Consider the following 20,425-nt stretch of genomic DNA (forward strand, 5'->3'; position numbering starts at 1 on the left):
CCATTCTGTGATTCTGTGAAGATGGAAGCTGCATGCGTGTTTCTGAGCAGTCAGCTATAACCAGACAATATCCTCTTTTCCCCAGACACGTTGGAGATTATCCATGTACAACATTTCTTTTTCTCCATAATCTACACTATGGCTCAGTTGCTTATTTTAGAGAGGAGGATACTTGCAAGCGTTGGAATCAAAGCAAGTTTGCAATTTTTTTTATTTGCTTTTACTTCTCAGAGATAGTGTAGATTTTCTCTTGGGGATCAACTCTCTGCTTCTACCTGATCTTTGACAGAGGTTGTCTTTATAGTACCAAAACTTCTTATGCACACATTTTAAAATAAGGAGCTGTTTAAATAAAACACCATTTTAGTTCCAGTTTCTATGTACAGATCCTGTAGACAATTTTTCTTCTGTTTTCAGTACTAATGGAGCATTTTAAGCACTTTCCTAAAAATGTATTTGCAGTTCTTAATCACATTTTATGTACTTCAGCATTTTCTTATGTTGTTCCTCTCTGGATAAAAGGTTACACTGTGTCTTGTTTAAGAAATACTTCACACTATGAAGAAATAATGAGTGTCTTAGGTCAATTTGGTCAATATAAGTAACTCATCTGCTTGCTTATTGATGGGTTTTGGCCTACTGCCCATCTTAGTACAATCTGATTTTAGATTAGTCTGCTGGCATGGCAAGATTCTTCAATTATTTTTCTTATTTAAAGCTAAATTTTCAACCTTTCTAGCTTCCACTAAGGACACCCCATCCTTTTGTACTTGGTTTCCCTATCAAGTATTTTCCTTAATTGCACATCTAGCAGATTTAGAGAAAAGATTAACTTCTGCTTTTTCTCCATAGCAGTTTCACCTTTCCTGAAGTCGTGCACAGGACATGGTTCAATTTTCTTTTTTGAGAAAAGGTAGTTATTTTGGTAGCAGTATGATGTGGAAGCTTCCGCGCTGTTTTATTCCTTCAGCTCACTGTGGGACAGGGTGCCTTTGAATCAGTAATAACCTTCAGCCTTAATCTTTCTTATCTGTGTTAGCAGATTCAGACTAGCCTTTTGCTTGCTTCTGAAATTAACTGACTCTTCTGTGACTCTGTACTCAGCTTGTTGTCAAGGTGCACATGTACGATAACAGCTCAAAGTCACTAATGGTGGATGAGCGTCAGGTGACACGGGATGTTTTAGACAACCTCTTTGAGAAAACTCATTGCGACTGCAACGTCGATTGGTGTCTGTATGAAATGTATCCAGAACTGCAAATTGGTAAGTGGTATAATGACACATCATATAGAAAATAGATACAGTGCATCCTTTGCTGTTAGTAATCTTGGAAAGGGAATTAATAACATTTCTTGTGCCTATGTGTCCACTGGTTTTGGAACATCTTACTCTCTAAGCTGAGGGATGATGTGGGAATGTACATGGGCTGTTCTTGCTGTAGAAACGAGTCTTCCATTCATCTGGGCTTTGAGCTGCAGAAGATTCTTTGCCCACCACGATTTCCATCATTCTGTTTTACACAAAGTAAAGGGGCCATGTGATTTCACTGTTTGTCAAGGACCCAAAACACACAAGTACACTGCTCTTTGAAGAGAGGGCTGAAGTGCTGTCAATAGGCTGTTACATATTGGCCACACAAATGTTTTAATTAAACAAGACTGTCTGAGAAGCATTTCAGTAATTTCTGATGCTTTTCATTTGTGATAGTTGTTTTCTTTATTGTGGTTGTGGTCAGGATATTGCTGTCTGACAGAGCTGCAGCTTTGCTGGTGGAACCTTATGATTTAGAAAGCAACTAACCTGGCCTCCAGGTCCCTAAGAAACAGCTGTGCAAATCTTATGTATTGTTTGTTGCAACTTAACAAGTTTTGTCTCAAAAAGGCTTCAAGACCAAGCAAGCAGTGGCATATTCTCTAATTGTGAGTTATTTCAGAATCTTTTTATTGTCCAGGCTGCAAAGGTGTTTACATCAAAAGCAAAAGGAAAATTGCCACAACTTTCTTCCAGAGTCACATTTGACCTAGAGACACAGGAAATTGTCAAGCAGCCTTTGGCATTCTTAGTTTACAGTCAGCAGAGATGTAAAAACTCACAAAGAAAGCTAAATATCAATATTGCACTTTAACAGCCCCAGGAATAGTTATCTTGCTTACCTAAAACAAAGAAATGTAAAAATAGCTGGAAAAAGCCTGACTGCTCTTGTGCAAAGAGATACTTATTTGCTGGTAAGAATGGCAGAGACATCAACTGCCAGTCTATTCTTTCTACTTGATTAAGATGATACGTGAAGCAATGTTGCTGCATTCTTTTTGTACCTGCCTAGCTTAAGTGAGGAAAGACTGGAAATGTCATTAGACCCTAGAAATGTCACAAGTGTCACTGAATAATTTTAGAGTGTTTCCTTGTCTTGGAAAGTTGCTTCCTCTGTCTGCTGTGACTTGGACAAACATGTTGGAGTATTACGGTGGCAGCATAAAGACAGATTATGTTACTTTAGACCTAGCTAATGCTGGGTGCTTTGAGTTAGGGTATTGGTATAGTAAGGAATTACTCTCATACTGGATACGAACTATTTGAAAAGCCAGGACAGAAGAAGCGTAGGAAAGGAAATAAATCAGTAGTTGGTTCAGAATAAAAGGAAAAGTCTATGAACTCCTGATGCAGAGGTCTGTCACCAGGTCCAAATCAGCTGGGAACGGAGCCTTTTTGTTTGCAGAAGAAAATTTTTATATGAATGGAATGCTTCCAGTGCACAGCTACCCGCAGGAAATTTTGTTTAAAATCAAAATAATGTGAACTGTTCTTTATTGCTAGTATACTTCTTGGCAGTTCTAGATAGCTGTTACTGTCAGCATGCTTAGAAGGCAGGCTTTCCTGCACTTTCCTTTTTCTGCACTTTTCCCTTCTATAAGAAGCAAATCTCAGCAGCAGATATTTCAGGCTGAACTGAAAGTCCAAGCTAGTTTTATGTCAGAAGATCCTTGACAGAGTATCTTATATACACTCCTATTTTGAAAAATCATCATTGCAAATAAACTAAACTGCAGCTTTAGATTAATTGCCTGTTAAATATCACAGATAATCTCAGAAGTGAGATGATGATATAACACTGGGCTGTACATACCAGCTGTATTTTGCAATAAAGAGTATTGCCTTACAATAGGCATCAGGATTTGTCATTTCTTAGGTAACAATAATAATAATAATAAAAAAGACCCTCCTAAGGATGGTAAGATCATACCTCTTATACAAGAAAAGCCTGGTACTGGAAATGAATGAACAAAAGTACATGTGGCAAAATCGGTGTTGAATAGCTAGTGTTACTACCTGAGAATTATTTTACGGCTATCCTGAACTGTAAGATACTGTTTACCCTTTTCAGCTGTTACTTGGGATTGGTATACTGCTTTATGTTTCCAGTACACTGCAGAAGTATCAGTTGCTGAATGAAAAGTGTTATGTTGCTTGTGGTGTTAAAAATTACTGTGTGCATGTGAAACTAACATAATTTTGTGAATTTAATAATATAATTTGGTTTTAATGGGACATACTGAACCCCTGCAGAAGTAACAAGAAGTGTTAAAGAAAGCCTACAAATGTATGTTCTGTTATCTCCTCTTATACTAGGCCAGTCTACACTGTTGGAAAATGTAAACACCACAGACCTCTAAAATGGAGTACGGCCATTCCCAGGGGGCTGCCAAAATTGCACTGAAAATTGGAGCTGTGTGAATTCCCTGTCCCAGTACTGAACTTTTAGAAAAAATGAAGTTTCAGTGCTTCCAAAATTACCTGTCCAATTATGCTCCTTTTCCTTCCAAAGGAGGTTTGTGTGACTGTTTAGCTACTTCATACAAATGAAACCTCAGAAGAAGAGATCAGAGTTATCTGACCTCAGCAATACCCTGTGGTTTTCCTGGGTGGAGGATCTGGGTTCAGATCAGCTCAGGAAGGGAGAGAACTGACACTAGGACTGCCACATCTCTGGTGAGGTTTTTAACTGCAGAGATGCTGCGTGAAAGTGTATGTTCACATCAGTTCTCAGTCTGTCTTCTAATTTCCACTGGCTTGCTATTTCTTTGAATGCAGTTGCTTGAATCAAAATATTTTATTTTCAGTGCATAGAATTCTTCCTATTGACAGAAAGCAATTTTTCATTTGTTTTAATAAGTGAAAAGACAAGGAAATAGGTTTTTACTATTTTTTTTTTCCAGAGTGGGTATGTACCTCTCTTCCCCCAAATCATACTGCAGAGCTTAAAAAACAAAACTGAAACACCATTCAAAGACACAGATGTAACTATCTGCTCCTAATGGGTCACTGTTTCCATCCTTTGCTGCTTTCAGGCAATAGCAGAGAGGTGCAGGAGGCAATCCAGGAGCATGCCAGACCTACATAAGGCATCTTGTGTAGCTTATTAAGCCTTCCACATGACAGTATTTCCATGTGGTTTTGGTCCCTTCCATGCAGTGCAAAACAGTGCTGGACTGTCCAGCTCTGAGCAAACATCAGATGACGGTTACATTCTTACACAGGAATTTCTGCAGCCTCAGGAGAGCGTAGAGAATTTGAGTGTCTTACATTACCTTTTCTGTCTCTCCAGAAAGGTTTTTTGAAGACCATGAAAATGTTGTTGAAGTACTATCAGACTGGACCCGAGACACTGTGAATAAGATTATGTTTTTGGAAAAAAGTGAAAAATATGCTTTATTTAAAAATCCCCAGGTAAGCTAATATGGAATTTGGATAAGAGTCTAAAATTATGTCACTTAGTCCGTATGCTGCCTATCGCGTTATTAATTTGCTTTCAGCTGTGTCAGTTTGGAATTAGAGAAAACAAAACTTGTGCTTTCAACAAAAAAGAACCCCAGACCAGAATGTTAAATGCAAGGATCTGAAAATAAGTGCTTTCTATTCCTTTCTGGTACTATTTTAAAGTCTTTTCTGCACTGGTAAAAAATGAAATACACGGTTCTCACTGGTACTGTTGCTTAGGGGCTGTAAAAACCCGTCCTGTATCATTACTACAGTTTCTCTGCTATTTCTACTGATGGGAATCAACATTTCCTCAAAGGTCCAGTTTTTGCCAGTCATACATGAAACTTTGTAAAGAGAATGCTGAGTGTTGCAGAGAGTTTATCTGGGTTTCATTTAGCCTAGGGGAAGAACTGGATGAATGGGAACACCTAATTTAGTGAAAGGTTTTGCACACTGAATTGCAACAAATTATTCAGCAAAGGTTATAATTTATTTCATGTGATCTGTGGTCAAAACTATGTTTACAAACACCTTAGCACGTACAGTTGATGGGTTCCTAGGCACTAGATCTTTTCCCCTTGTCAGCCGTCTGTTAGCTCACTGAGCATCTGATTTGTTCCAAAGGGCAGCAAGAGAAAAATGATCAATCCAGCATTGCTGAAGCAATGAGTCATATATGATTTGGCAGCAAACCTCACAACATGCTCATTAGGAAGCCAGGTTTTTTTTAGAATGAGATAGTGTTTCAAATACAACCTGCAGAGAGGAAGTTTTCTTCATTGACATAACAAGTATCCACAGTGAGGGAAAGAAAACTTACCCTGCAGTGTACATGGGTTGATGTTGATTTTTAATGTGAGACAGAAAAGGCAGGTTTGGAAGTAAAACGTACAGGATGGGTCAAGATGTTATAATTTCTAGTGCACACAAACATATCTTGCAGCAGAGGTTTGATAGTACATTTGATTCATATGTACACTTGGTAGTGTTATCGGGGCGAGCGGCTTAGAGCTAGGCTGTGGGCCTCCCATAGGAAGTAAATAATTGATGAAGATTCTGGGCATTTGGATTGCAATGAGCTTCAGAAATAAACCTGAGCCAAATGACCTGAGCCAAACCTGAACCAGGAATTATCTGAACCAAAACCAGAATAAGGGTGTAGGTCTGTCCTCCCACCTAAGGAGCTTGATCTGGATATGCCTGCAATCCTTGAGCTTCAGCCCGTCTGTGATAAGCTATAAAATGAACAGCCTAAGGAAACTGGGTCAGTTGCAACTCTCACACTGTTGAAATATTTTGCCAGTAACAAAGTCTAACCATCTGTCAGGATGAGTAAATTCAAACATTGTGAGACGGGCAGAATAGTACAGTCATATCAGTGGTTTGTCTTTTTGGCAGAAAATAATCAGTGTTGTACAGGCAGAGCTCACACTAGGTAATGAAACATGGTAAGTTGCATGATCTCGAGTGAGTCCCTGAAAAGGTAAACCAAGAGGAAATGCTGAGTTAGTGGGGGGCAGGATGTGTGATTAACTAACTAACTACTCACGGAAATTACGGTGTAACCAATGGGACACTGAAATTCAGTGCTGTGATACACATTCTCAGTATATTTCAGACACTTCCTCCTGTCTCAGTCACGATTGCCTTATAAACTCATTTTGTGAGTACAGAAACTACAGAATGCTTTTTTTGACACAGCCTGTGGTAGTAACGAAGCAGCAGTTGGAGTCCTTGTTGGTCTTTCTTAGTGCTCATTCTGACGGAGGTTGTCAGTGGAGATCTCATGGCTTTGACTCTTGCAGGTTATTTTTCTGGAAGAAGACCCTAGTCAGATTCCAAAGGTGGCCAGGTGCTTACAACTGATTCTTAGACAAATTAGTGATACAGAATTTTCAGTATGGAGTTTTGACATAAATAAATGCTTTAAAAAAAATTTTATAAACATGATTGCATTGCTAAAACCAGTGGACCTCTGGAAAAGGTATGCATAGAATCATGGAATCATAGAATCATAGAATGGTTAGGGCTGGAAAGGACCTTAAGATCATTTAGTTACAAACCCCCTGCCATGGGTAGGGATACCTTGCGCTAGACCAGGTTGCTCAAGGCCCTGTCCAGCCTGGCCCTGAACACTGCAGGGATGGGGCAGCTACAGCTTCCCTGGGCAACCTGTGCCAGTGCCTCACCACCCTCACAGTGAAGGGCTTCTTCCTGGAATTTTTCATTATCCTTAAATTCTTAAATGTCCTGTGCCAGTATTCATTGTTTCTCTCTATTAACGAGTTATATTCCTGGTACAGATTAAACAACAATTAATTAAACATATTTAATTTTTTAAGAAGGAACTGGGGTTTTGAAATGCAGGATTTATCTTCTATGTCTGTGCTAGCAGCAAGCTGCTCAGCTAATGCCAGTGGCTTTTTTGGAAGATTGTCATTCTTGTCCTGCAGTACTGTAATATTTTTTTCTGCAGCTTTGTTTCCGAAAACTATTTCTTAAAGTATTTGGAATGTATTTTAGAAAAAGCACCTGCAAAATCCTCAGGTGCCCCCCTCTTTACAAAGGCTGCCACACTCTTGCCGTTTTCTCACTGTGATACAATTTACCCTTCAGGTAGCTCAGAGTAAAAGACCTTTCCATGAATGTCATCAGTGGCTCATCTACAGAGACAGAGTGTCACAAGTCTATGAGTAAAGAGTGAAACAAAAATACATGTTAGTACATGTGCGAATAAAGAAAACTTTTGTAACATAGGAAAGGTGATGCTTGGTTGTGCAGTTGAGGGATGCTGTGCTTGACTCTTGAAAGGAAAGGCTGTCAGGTCTCAACACCTCTTTTCAAAAAGCTCCAAGAGTAAGTCTCAGCAAAAAAGGGACTCAAAAAAGACACTGGTCACGCTCTTAGAACCAAGTGTTTGATTTTTGCAGACAGGATAAATTCAAACAATGCAGGTGACACCACATTCATGTGTCTTCTAATTTGGTTGTTGGTTGGTTTGGTTTTTATTATTTTGGGGCATCGTTTATGAAAATTAATTAAAATCTCTATAGTGAGTACTTTATGCTTCTGCTCCCTTATATCTAAGTGAAAAGCAAGAGCTATCCCTTCCAACGGAGGGCCCACACACTGAATTGACATTTTACTTCCTCTTCTGAAAAGCAAGAGTACTAAACAGCGTGAAAAGGAGGTGGGGTAAGAATTTGTGATGTCTTTTGTAACAGGACAGCAGCAGTAGTGAGTTTCATGCTTGAAAAGTTGTTTTGAAAACTGTGACCCAGAGAAGGAAGCATAGAAGAGTGGTGGGGATCCTGATTATTGAGTGTGTTGGCATATGCACAGAGAAATAGAAGTGAGAAAAGGTAGTATATTTCACTGTACTCCCACTCTTTAGTAATCCTAATGTCACTCTCTATTAGTGTATCTCTATGGTATAGTTTCAAGTTGAAGATGCTCCTTCAATAAGTACTCTATTTCTGCTTTGAGACTGTAATGCAGAAAGTCTTTACACATGTGGCTTAATCAGCCTATTAAATGCTTTGCTGTTGTCTGCATCCTAGTTTATGTATGTCTTCCATTTGTTCCATATTGCCCCCTCTTTGATGACGAAGACCACCATCCTCAAGGCATGAACAATCAGCTTTCTTTAAGTGATTTCTTAAAACATAAAATCAAGAAAGCAGAGTTGCAAATTAATTTTCAGGGGCTTCAAAAGAGCTTTGCCTTTAGCTTCATTTATTTATTTACATTTGTGATCTTCAGAGTGGCTCTTGTGGACCTTGCAGATCTTCTGGAGAAACAGGTTCAATAGATGGAAAGCAAAAAAACAATCTAAGCAGAAGGGGAAGCAGAGGGAGGATGCTGTCTTGAGCACCTGGTTTTTGCTGTATGCTGACAAGTAGCTGCTGCATTCCAGCTTCTATAGGGCTGTGTATGAAAAAAGATATGAGAGAGATGCTTTTTCATTTAGGGAATTTATTTTTACAAATACAGAGGCACGGAACACTGATCAGAGAGTTTGGCAGTGTTAATGCTACTGTTTCTACTATGATCCAAATTTGGTTTGCTTACATGCCACCAGAGATGTTCTTTGAAGCTATTGAAAACACCTCCTCTCTTCCACTGTCTGAGGCTTACACAGAGGAGAGAGATACAGCCTGAATTTTATTACCTGCATTTCCACACAAAATGGAGTGGTTGTATCCCTGAATGGAAAGGTTGTATGCATAGACTACTGGTGCTTTACAGTACAAAGCACAGAATTAACTTAAGATGGCCATAAAAACTTTTGTGCAATTTTCTGCTAATGTAATGCCATAGATGGGTCATCACCTAATGTTTCTGAAGGGTCCCATAACTGGCTAGCAGTACATGTCGAAACTGCCACTAGAGCTCTGCATTCTGAGTCAAGCAGAATGGCATAGGAGAGTAACTGGCTTTATGTCAGCTTCAGCTAGTCTGGGGCTGTGTAGGCACAGGGAATAATTCAGCAAAAATACCGGCTCATTTCAGCATCAGATAACCCAAACAGTGCAAACAAAGCAAACCCAATGTGAAAGCGTGACAGCATACTGTTTTGTTTGTTAAAATAACTCTTTATGTTTGCTTTCTTATGTTATCAGCCCAAGATGATGAATCCATCCTGTTCAGTAAGCTCAGCTGTTTCTCAAGAGAAAGACATTATCTTTTGAATGTAAAAAATAGTTAACTCTCAAATCTGTAGACATATGCAGAGAGCTGCCCGTAGCCTCATCTTGTCCTATTAATGACCTGACATCTCAAACCAAACTTGCATTTCCTAGTGGTGTCCTCAGACAGGAAAGCACTTGCCTTTTATCATGACCTTTGGCTACTGGACTTGGAATGACTTTCTGTGGACACATGTGGTTTGTCTCCTACAGGATGAATGCTTCTGATCAAAAATAGGAGACCACATAGTGATAAAACAAGTACAGTGTACAGTCTGCTCCCCAGGTTTTTAGCTGCTGACAACTAATAAGTACCAGGTACTTCCAGATTTCAGGGCAGAGACATAAAGGAGGTAATAAATGAAATGTGTGTTGGCAGGTGAAAGATGACAGTGTACATCTGTGTAATGTTGGTTTAGGTGACAGAGCCCAGTTTCCCTAATGAAAAAGCTGCGTTGTTAAAGATCCAGCATGGATAGTATTACAAACTTTCTCTCTTTATCACTGATTGTGTCAGTACAGGGTGGTCTGTTTCTGCTAAATAAATGCCAGATGCCTGAATGTGAATCAGTTCTAATCAGAGGAGCTTTGTTTTCTTATTATCAGTGCACTGAAGGCTGACTGAGCCAGATGAATGCTCTTCCCACCAGTAGTAAACCTGATGAGCCAAGCCTTGTTGAGAGAGTGATAAGGTGTACTTACCTTAATAAATAAATCTTCACTGGGTATTTTAGGGGTTGTACTATGTCTATTTTATAATGATCTGCAGAAGGCAGCTTACAGCTTCCATGTTCCTCTACTTTCCAAATCCATCCCAAAGTCTGGAGGCCCAACCCAGCCTAACAGTGCCCTTTGAGGCTTCTCTTCATACCCTCATCAGTGAGAAAGAAGTACCAACAGCAAGCCAGCAGTGCTGTGGTAGTGCCCCTCTCAAAAAGAGCTGTTGCCCATGTACAGAGGACTTGGCTGCTCAGAACAGCGTTTTTTTTTTTTCCCCAGTGGTATGAGTGAGGATTGTCACCTCACTCAGACCTATGGCTTTACTGCGTTGGCAGGTATGACTGTTTGGGTTGCACCGAGAATACACTTTTGAGCAGGTTTTGTTTTGAGCTAGTGTCGTGGTTTTTTCCACTATGAATACTGTCTTCAGATGTAGTCACAAAGTTGTGATCCTTAGCGCTTGTTTACCTTCAGCCATGGACTAAAAATGTGCCCAGGCAGTTTGGAGCCAGCAATATTTCCTGGCATAACTGTGTGTTGTATTGAATGTTCAAGTTTCTTACGTTCATTCCATAAACGTGACATCAGCACAGGCCAAGTTGCAGGTGGCTGTGTTTCTAATGTCCTGTCTGACTTACTGTGAAATTTTAAGGAAGTTTTTAAAGAACTGGTTTTGAGATCACCCACACTTCTTCCCCTTCCTCTCCTGGTGCCCCTCCAAAAGCTGTCTGCTATGAGGCTTGCATTCTGGCAGACAGCTGTTCACCGCGCTGCTTGAGAAAGAAGATGTGGTTGTGTGGAATAGGAGGGTTTCACTTCAGATGAACCTCATTGCTGCAAAGATGGTATGCTGGCAGGGAAGATACGCTGCTTGTTTGTTTCTTTCTTATGCTATAGCAACAGCATGTTCCTTCATTTGCACGCTTCTCATTTTAATTTTGGTAATGTTTGCTTTGGTGTTGCAGTTCAGTCATTACGGAGTTTTAGGTATGTAAATATGTTGCCATATTCTCCTAGTCTTGAGACTTGAAAAAATGGAGATAAAAAGTCAGAAAAACTCATCGTTTTCTTCCTATGGAATTGCTGAAGAATTATGGAATTTGGAGTAATTTTTAAGTAGATAGCTTTCAATATTTGTTATGTTTTTACAGTTTTGTCCATTTCCTAGACAATGGCGTGTGTTTGGTTTATGCCCTTTGTTCTGCAAACTTAGCTTTTTGACTGATTCCAGGGAAATCAGTAAGTCTGTCCCATGTATCAAGTATTTCCCAAGCTCCTCTTCTACATGTACTTTTGTTTAGAAAATGGTGAAGTACAAGAACTCGATGCATGGCATAGCTCCTTCATCTGCCTGCTTCCTTCATGCCCACCTGCCATACTCTCAGCAGGCAATTGGCTCCGCTATTTGACCATGGTTGGTGTTCAGCAAAGCCACTGCACATGTTCCAGCACACCAGCATGTTATGTTCTCTACTGTCTGTAAAATAGGAAGTGGTGAAAATTGGAATGATAAAATCAAACCCATTGATCCAGAAAAACAGCCAAAATCATAAGCCAGTGTTTTCAAAATTTGGAAGGCTGTATATCCATAGGCAGAGGTAATTTTGTGTTACTTCTGAGTTTTATTCAAAATAAAGAATTAAAACTCATGAGCAGGCAGCTGTGATTAAAGTTTTCCATAAGGAGAATCCATAGGTATATGCCTCTTGCATTTGCTGGCTTGGGTACTCAATTCTGAAAGACTAACTATTGAATGGGTCTGTAGTGATCTAGTTACTTGTATTGCTGTCTTTATAATGAGCATCAATTTCTTTTGTGTCTTACTCAGAACTTCTACCTTGCAAGCAAAGGGAGGAATGAAAGCAAAGAAATGAATGATAAAAGCAAAGAGGCTTTACTGGAGGTAAGCTAACTTTCTTGGTTGATGATGCAGATGTCACTGAAACTCTGCCACCGTCTGAGTCTGCTCTGCAACAACAGCATTTAGTTCTTTGTGGGAAAATGTGTAACAGGACGTTCTGTGCTGGTTGATGTCATTGTGTCTAAGGTTTAACCTTGGATTTTCCTCTGCATCTGCTGCTCACCATTAAAATGCAGATTGTATCCCCCATCAGAGAGTATAAACGATGGAGATTTTGTTGTTCTAGACCCAGTGCCATGAAAGGTTTTCACTTAGTGTGTCTATGAAGTGTAGCGCCATGATAACAATAAAAGCAGTTATACAAATACAAGTGAAAGAAACAGCTGTGCCACACCCTTAGGCCAGCCATTGTGACTTTATATTATTAGTAAGGTTGATCAGTAGCGAACAATGATCTTTTGGATTAGAAGTAGATGTACTTCTCACTACCTCAAATTATTGGCTGTACTACAGCAGAAAAAGAACCTTTGCGCTTTCCAGAAAGTCCATTTAGCCTCTTGCCTTTCCTGCTGAAGGTTTACTTCAGTTGCATGTTTTGAGAGTGAAAAATCCAGAGCCATATGAAAGATGAGGTTGTCACAGTTCTCCTGGCAAGCATTTTGACTTGGTAGAAATTCACAAAGGAAATGCTGTTCTCAGGCAACTGAGGATTCCTATTTCGAAGTTAAGTGCATCTCATGAAGGCACCAGATGTCAACCAGCAGCAGTTCTGGTAAATTCTAAATGAAAACATAAAGTGATAAGCATGTTGGCATTAAAAATTACCCAACAGTAGGTCCTTCAAGCAAACAATGAAGTGTATTTGTTTAAACAGTGTTCTAACTGCTAGCATGTATTTAAAAGTGAAAGCAGAGATTGAGGGGATTTTTTTTCCTGCTGTTTTTAGAGCCATGAACAGTCCCTGAAGATTCTCTCTGTAGAAGTATTTCGCTACAGAACCTGTAGATCCAGCAACAGAGAAAAACCAACAGCAGTAGTACTAACCATTCCGTTTTATTGCCTTCACTGAGCACATCTACGTGTAGTTAAAACCTTTTGTAGGTTTTAGCTTGACCCTGTAGAGAATGGAGGTTCTGCGAGCCTCCTTTTCCAGTGTGAGCACCCACCTTGCATGGCTGAATTGCCACATTAGATTGGAAAAGTTTCCTTTGCCTGTCTAAGGTGTTCATCTCCCTGAGAACTGAATTGCCCACGTTCAGGTGTTCACTGTCGCAGTAAAAGTCTCTGTTTTTCAAGGGAGCATTTTTCTCCTATTAATAGGGTTGTGCTTAAATCGAATCTGTTTTGTGTATTATTATTCTTGTTGCACAGGAAAGCTTCTGTGGGACATCTGTCGTTGTGCCAGAGCTTGAAGGGGCCCTTTATTTAAAGGAAGATGGAAAAAAATCATGGAAGAGGCGTTATTTTCTTCTACGAGCTTCTGGAATTTATTATGTTCCCAAAGGAAAAACCAAGGTCAGGAAGCCAAATAATCTTTGTAGCAATAAAACAATTCACATAGGTGAAAGTGAAGAACTCCCAAGGTGACATTTTAAGAGCGGTGTCTGGTGCATCTGAGAGGGTTGGATTTTTTTTGGTTTAACTTTGACTACACCACTTGTGCAAATACTGGAATGTAGTCCCTGAGTCCTGTCACGTTTCTCTCCTTCGATTTCTACGGATAGATAAAAGCATTAGTGAAATAGTACTCCTCCGGAAGTCAGCAGGGAAAGAAAAACAGCACAGCACCCTTCAGAGAGTGTTATGCTGCCAAAATGCTTCGCTGTTACATGGGTTTCCTCTGGAAGAATACTTTAAAAGTTCTCAAGTAAACTAATTTCTTATCACAAAAAGGTGGAATTCTACTTTGTTCGATACTAAATTTCTATGCCAGTAGCTAGCATGCAGAAATGCTACGCATTTTTTCCTACCATGATCTTTACCTAGAGAATGTGTTATGCTTTCTAAGTCTGCCTTTTGTGCAGAAGGAAGTGAGACAGAAGTATCCATCTGATCAAATGAAATGCACTGACATTTAATATTGCAAAATATTTCAAGAGTCTGAATTGCTAGCACTGGAGAAGCAGCGGGGTCCTGGACATGTTGGCCATAAGGGCAGCTGGCTTCTCATTTCCACAGTGATGAGGTAGAATGTTGGCTTCTGGGACTGGTGGGGTTTTTTGCGTTTGGTTTTGGGTTTTTGGGGGGTTATTTTTTTGTGTGTTTTGAAAACCACTTCTGCTACCACTCATAGCTCTGCTAATGCTTCATGTTTGGAAATTCTGGTGCTGCTAATGGAGCCTTGCTGTTATGATTCATCCTGTGAAACTGTTCTGCCATTCCCTGACTAAACTACAAAGGAAGAAAAAAAACGTACAGTTTGTAAAGGAATGCCGTGATGCTGATCCAGTGACCTATGTTTATATCCCAGTGAAAGGCAGACCTAGATTACCTTGCTGATTTCACAGCAATTCATTTGGACTTTACCTGACCATGAGATATCAGCTTCCAGTCCTCAAATCATGTTGCCCACACACAATATCATGCCAATTAGGAACTAGAATGCTATTTGGAAGGCACTTAAGGTACTAAGAGTATAAGAATAGTCAAATGAAAAGTCCGTCTTGGGCTTTTACTTGTAGCCTGCCTCCAGTGATAGTCAGTAGTACAGCGCCAAACAGGGCAAGCCGATACTGATAGTTACCCATCCTTTTTCATCATCCAGTGATACCCATTTCAGTGAGTTCCTATCAGAGTGCAAATCAGGAAAGTGCTTTCTTTTTTCAGGTGATAGACTGCACATACAGGCTCAGGATGGAGCCACGCACCAAGCCATGTCACCTCGTAACACCTGTAAAGCACTTTAGTGCCTGTTAGTTGTTATGGGCAGGGTAGCCCATACTGCCTATAACTGAGCCATTTTAAGGACCTGTGTGAGTACTTCAGACTCACTATTTTACCAACCCAGCCACTCACAGGAATTGAGAACTTTGAATCTAGTTCTTTTTGAGGTAGTGTGGCTCTTTAAAAAAGTACCACAATCAACTGTTTGCTCCTGCTTCTGTAACAGCCTTCAGCAAAAGGAGGTATGTGTCCATGCCTGAGGCGTTCCAGAGGAAGTCAGATCTATTAGCTCAAATCTGTTTAATGGTGTTTGAAGTTAATTACTGGAATCTGTATTGGAACAGCTGAGGTTCAGGTACATGTCTTCTGTGCAGACAGTAATCTCTAGTAGATGGGCAGGGTGCACTGAGGCTGATAAACATCTTAAAGCACTGCAGCAGAATTCAGTAGAGCTCTTCAGTCAAAGCCCTTAAATTGTGAGAGTTCATACCCAGGTGGTACGAAGAGTGCATGTGCACCTTGCAAATGTGCAACCCATTCAGTGGTGGGTAGAATGATCTCTCATTGAGGTACAGAAACAGTTGGCAGACAATAGTATCTTCAGCTGCTGCAGCTGTTTTGAAATTCATCATGTAATCGTGTTCTCACTTGTTATAAAAAAGCAAAGAAGTCTGGCAAACCTTTGGCACTTCGTGTTGGCTGTACAATACATTGCAAATGTGAAAATACAGGGACACGTTCAGATTATTGTACTCGCATGCCTTTGGTGGCTTTTGTTTGAGGCTTTTTCCTTTACAAACCAGGCACCAGTCAGCACTGCTGTCTTAATTTCTTCAGTGTTCCTCTACTTATATCCCATTCAAAACCATGCTGTGAATGGGCAGAGTCACAGAACAACAGATTCAGAATTGCAGATACAGTTTTAAGGTTTGTTTCTGTTAGTTGTATTACTTTGTCATACTCACACTGCAGAAATACTAACAAGAAGTCTCTGTCCCTTGCATAGAAGCTTGTTCCTTACTTAGAAGAAAACAACAACTGCATACGTATTGCTCTTAATTACCATTACCTGGTTCGTAAAGGAAAGGAACAACTCATTTTACTGCAAGGTTTTGAGCATGTTCAGGAGCTTGAATCCTAGGTCCGCACAGTTAATGACAAAATCCCTGACATCAGCTTCAGGGGAAACGGGAGAGAGAGAAGCTCTGTCTACCTTCAGTATGGAGCATCTCCTCCCCACCAGTCTTACTTGCAAACTCGCTTTGTAAATAAATCCAACTCAAGAGTGCATTGTAATGAAAATATCAGCAAGAATGAGCACAGCCTAGAAGAACCATCATGCATGGAAATAAAACCCGGTCTTAGCGGGAGAGAGGGTTTGTGGTTTGTTTTGTCTTTTCTTTCACAATTTCCTGATTTCTCAGGTTAGCCAGCAGTGATCACGGGACAGAACCATTGTTGCATTTCCACTCAAAGACTACAAAAGTTACGCTTTGTGTACAGGATTCTGCACTGAGAAGCGTGCCAGCAACAGAAACCTTGTTCCTTCAGCAACGTGTTGTGAACAAGCAAATATTATAAGCAGAAAAGGAATGATGCCAGAAAATTTGAGAAAATTCGAAGCAAACCTGATGAAATGTGTTCTTATTTCCTGATGAGAGTTTGTTCGTTACACATACCACAGACAAACAAGCTTCAAAAGCAGTTTAGAACCCCAGACCTTCTTTCTCCGCTCAGGGTGTGGTTGCAAGGCCTATATCTATTTTACTAAAGGTATTTCTTGTTCTGTTTGGTCTTATTAACCGTAAGCCAAAACCTCCATACAAAGCAATAAAGCACAGCAAAACCAGAACAACAGCGAAATGCTATGCTGTTATATATCGTTCTTAAGGTGGACTGACACTCTTCCAACTGTTAGTTTACGAATGCACACACGTAAAATTCATCTTTCTTCAGTCAACTTCATGACAGTTAAAAAATTAAAAAGTATTGGCATTCCTGCACTTGAGGAAATGCTGCTAATGAGTTTCACGTCAAAATTCAGTTTGTTCTTACAATGATGTGCTTGGTTTTCATTTGTAGACCTCACGGGACCTGGCGTGCTTCATTCAGTTTGAGAATATGAACGTTTATTATGGTTCTCAACACAAAGCGAAATATAAGGCACCTACAGATCACTGCTTTGTCTTGAAGGTAATGTACTAGAAAACTAAGTTCTGCAAATGTTACACCAGTTTCTTTTATATGTAAACATGTTTACATTTGAAACTCTAGGACCCCGATGAGATAGAGCACCCTCTGCAAAATTGGTTTCTGTTTTCTTCCTTGCTTCATTGTTGATCAGCAACACACCTTTAGAACCTTAATTTTAAGGACTGTTAGTCCTATGATATGTGTTTATACTGTATCTATAAAGTTGTCTTTGAAACAAGCTTGAATATGCTTCCTGACCAGGTGGCTGGACACACCTGGACAAATGGCACGCAAGGCAGATGTAAGAGGAGAGGACTGGCAGTCCCTGATGTTGAAATTATGAGCATTATGAACCATATACTAAAAAGTACGTCTACTTTTTATCTGCAGTGTAGTCATACCTGTTGAGTGGTTTGTTGAACTGAGGTGCAGAGTCTTGCAGGAAGAGACATCACAGATGGCATATTTTGTTGTACAGCTATTTGTGGCAGGAGAGTAAAAGACATTGTTCACCCACTCATGAAAATCAGTTCTTGTTGTTGAAGTATCTCATTGCTGCAGTAATAGCACCGCAGATAGGCTGGGAATTCTGCATTCCTCTCGGGAAAGCAAGAGAAGCTATGCTTTTCACATAGTTCAAAGAGGAGAAATGAAGCTTTGAGGCTGCAGGAATTAGGCGTTGCTTGCTGTTTGTCATTAGTACAGATTTTAGAATACAAGTGGGATTACTGTGTGCAAGATAGAAGATAATCTTGTTGCTGCTTTTCTATTTAAAGGCCAGCAATGCAAACAAGATATTAGAAAACACCCTATCTTGCCATCTCAGAAAAAATGTAGGGGAAACATTCACATTGGAGGTCACATAATGTCACATTGCACACTTACAGCACTTTTTTATTCAGTTTCAAAAAGTCTGCTAGCCTGATTTACATGTGGCAAAACAGAAGTGATTTATAGACGCAGACTTACTTTTTGAAGCAGATGTATTCAGTTAACACAGATGAACAATTTTAATACTACAATTCTCCCCAAAATGCTCTGCAAAAACCACTTTGTCCTTTTTTGTGAAACAGGGTGAGCCTTCTGAAGTGAACAGGTAAGCTTTATTTCAGGAAAAGGGGGCCCGATTTAAAAAAAATAAGGAGAAATGAATTTTCTAAGCAGATGACTCGTCAAGGAGATATCTGGCCAATTTAAGAACAGTTACATTCTATCAGATGAAAATAAAAGTGTGATTTTTGAAGTGTATGTAGCAATGTGTTTAATTGTTCATAATAATCAGGAGAACTTTCTGGACTTGCTGCCATCTTTTGTGAAAAGAGGTATGCTATGATAAGAACTAAAATGAAGTCACAGCTCAACTGAAATATGTGCTTTATTGGATGTGTGATGCTAGCACTGTACCCTCAATGTGAAATGAGAAAAACAAGATCAAAAGCTCTCTAGGGAAATCTTTACGTGTAATAGGCTTATAAATGTATAAAATCTACTTAGCAAAACTGTTTGCTCTGATGCTTCTTTATAAAATGTTTGTGGTATGTTAGAATAAACATCATATTGATAAGATCAGTATACCCTACCGACACTACTTAGTGATGAATAGGTTATTATTACAGTGATTGTTCTTCATTTTAACGCTCACAAATCAGCTTTTGAAATATTCCTGACTAGCTCAGTTCAGACTTAGCTTCTCTTAACAGCTATCTCTTGCAGTGGCTGGAGTTGGTCAGGAAATACGAGCAAGTATTGGTATCTTGAAATCTTCTGTTGTTTCAGAAGTGGAAGCCTCCCACTTAGGGTGGCTTTCTGAGAGTGATGCAGTAGAGAGTTTCATATTTACTATAATCTCTGTAATTAATTGAATTCTATACCTACCTTTTTGAAGGCATGCAGGTGAGGTGAGTTCTGTCATATTCTCTTACCTTTGGAGGCTGGAGCTGAGGATATGATACATCTTGAGATCTGTGGACTGAGATAAAGAGCAAAGTAAATGTTTGGTTTGCTGATTGGATGCTTGGTGACACAAAAATGTGTGGACAGGAGCATAGAGCCATTTATTATACTTACTTACATTTTGCAGCTGTCTGGTTTTATATGGACATCTCCCAGAAGAAAATATCATTCTGGGAGATGCTTGTCCTGAGATGTCAAAGGAAAACAAACCATCATCATTAAGACATTTCTCATCCTGCCATATAGATATTGAGAATGAAGTCCTCAGACAAAATTGACAGTACTTTTGCAGACAGGTGCTGTGAGCAAAAGGCAAAACATTTAACAGGTAAACACTTGTCTTTATTATACTGGTAACCTAGTAATTTGGAAGAAACTTGGACTCCCAGCTTATCCAAGCTGGATGGAAATTTGCCCGCAGCCAAGGCTGCACTGCTGTGTCTTCACAGCTCTTCCACTCCCCCATGTGTGCCACAGGACAGTGAGCTCTGCGGAGGTTCTCTTCCAGTTACTTGCTTGTGTTGGCTGCAGCAGAAGATTATCTGTCTTTAAAGCAAATGGGGGAAAGTAATTGGAAGAGTAGCAGCCATAGCCCGTGCTAGCTGTTCACTGAGGGTGGCAATATATCAAAGGAGATTTTCACATCTTGGAGAACAGGTTATTCTTCAGCCCTTAGTAGCTCCAGCAAGCTGTAACACCACGTGGGAAGGTTTGAATAATAGCATACCACTACGTTTTTTTAAAGAATTGCTGCTTTCTGAGGACCCCTTTAGGAATTAGTGTGTCAAAGCAGTGAGCAGTCGTCAGCTGAGTTACTTGCTCTGCTGTGTTTCAAACTTAATGAAGGAAACTGCCCAGCTCATGGACAAGAGACCAGCTTCTACTTTATAGTGCGGGAGAAATGCAAGGCCTTAGCAGCTTCAGCAGTATCTTGCTTCTGTGCTTCATGGGAAATGCTGCTGGATTCAGAACCAGACATAATTTCCTAGCTTTGAGCACTGAGTTGAAAAAATACCATCTTTATTTCTGACTGGTTAAGCTAATTGGCATCCTTACTTCAAGAACAGGGGAAATGTCATTTGTGCAGTCAAATGGTAGCAAATGCTAAGATTCTACGATTCAAATGGCCAGTGAGGTGGGCTGATTTGGAGTTCACTGCTCTGAACTATGTGGACTTTTGCCTCAAAGTCTTCAATGACATTTCTTTGAATGTTACTTCAGCTTGATGCCTCTGAAAGTGGATGTGGGCTTTTTCTCCAGTTTCTTCTCTTAGGCTACAGTTAAGTGAGGAGCTCACAGAGACTGTGAGACTTTGGTCTTAGTGTCTGTCCTGGTTGACTTGCATCCAAATCACCAGGAGCTGGCAGT

The 20,425-nt window shown here is 39.9% G+C and overlaps 1 protein-coding gene across 1 annotated transcript in view; it reads left to right on the plus strand.

Moving 5' to 3' along the window:
- Positions 1-20,425, plus strand: part of APBB1IP (amyloid beta precursor protein binding family B member 1 interacting protein) — a 62,370-nt gene that overhangs the window by 25,930 nt on the left and 16,015 nt on the right. Inside the window, exons 6-10 of the mRNA XM_065666609.1 lie at positions 1,105-1,264; positions 4,605-4,726; positions 11,996-12,070; positions 13,400-13,543; positions 16,994-17,104. Coding sequence (XP_065522681.1) covers positions 1,105-1,264; positions 4,605-4,726; positions 11,996-12,070; positions 13,400-13,543; positions 16,994-17,104 — 612 coding nt within the window. The remainder of the gene's footprint in view (positions 1-1,104; positions 1,265-4,604; positions 4,727-11,995; positions 12,071-13,399; positions 13,544-16,993; positions 17,105-20,425) is intronic.

The sequence above is a fragment of the Lathamus discolor genome, chromosome 2 (assembly GCF_037157495.1).
Source record: "Lathamus discolor isolate bLatDis1 chromosome 2, bLatDis1.hap1, whole genome shotgun sequence".
Taxonomy (NCBI): domain Eukaryota; kingdom Metazoa; phylum Chordata; class Aves; order Psittaciformes; family Psittacidae; genus Lathamus; species Lathamus discolor.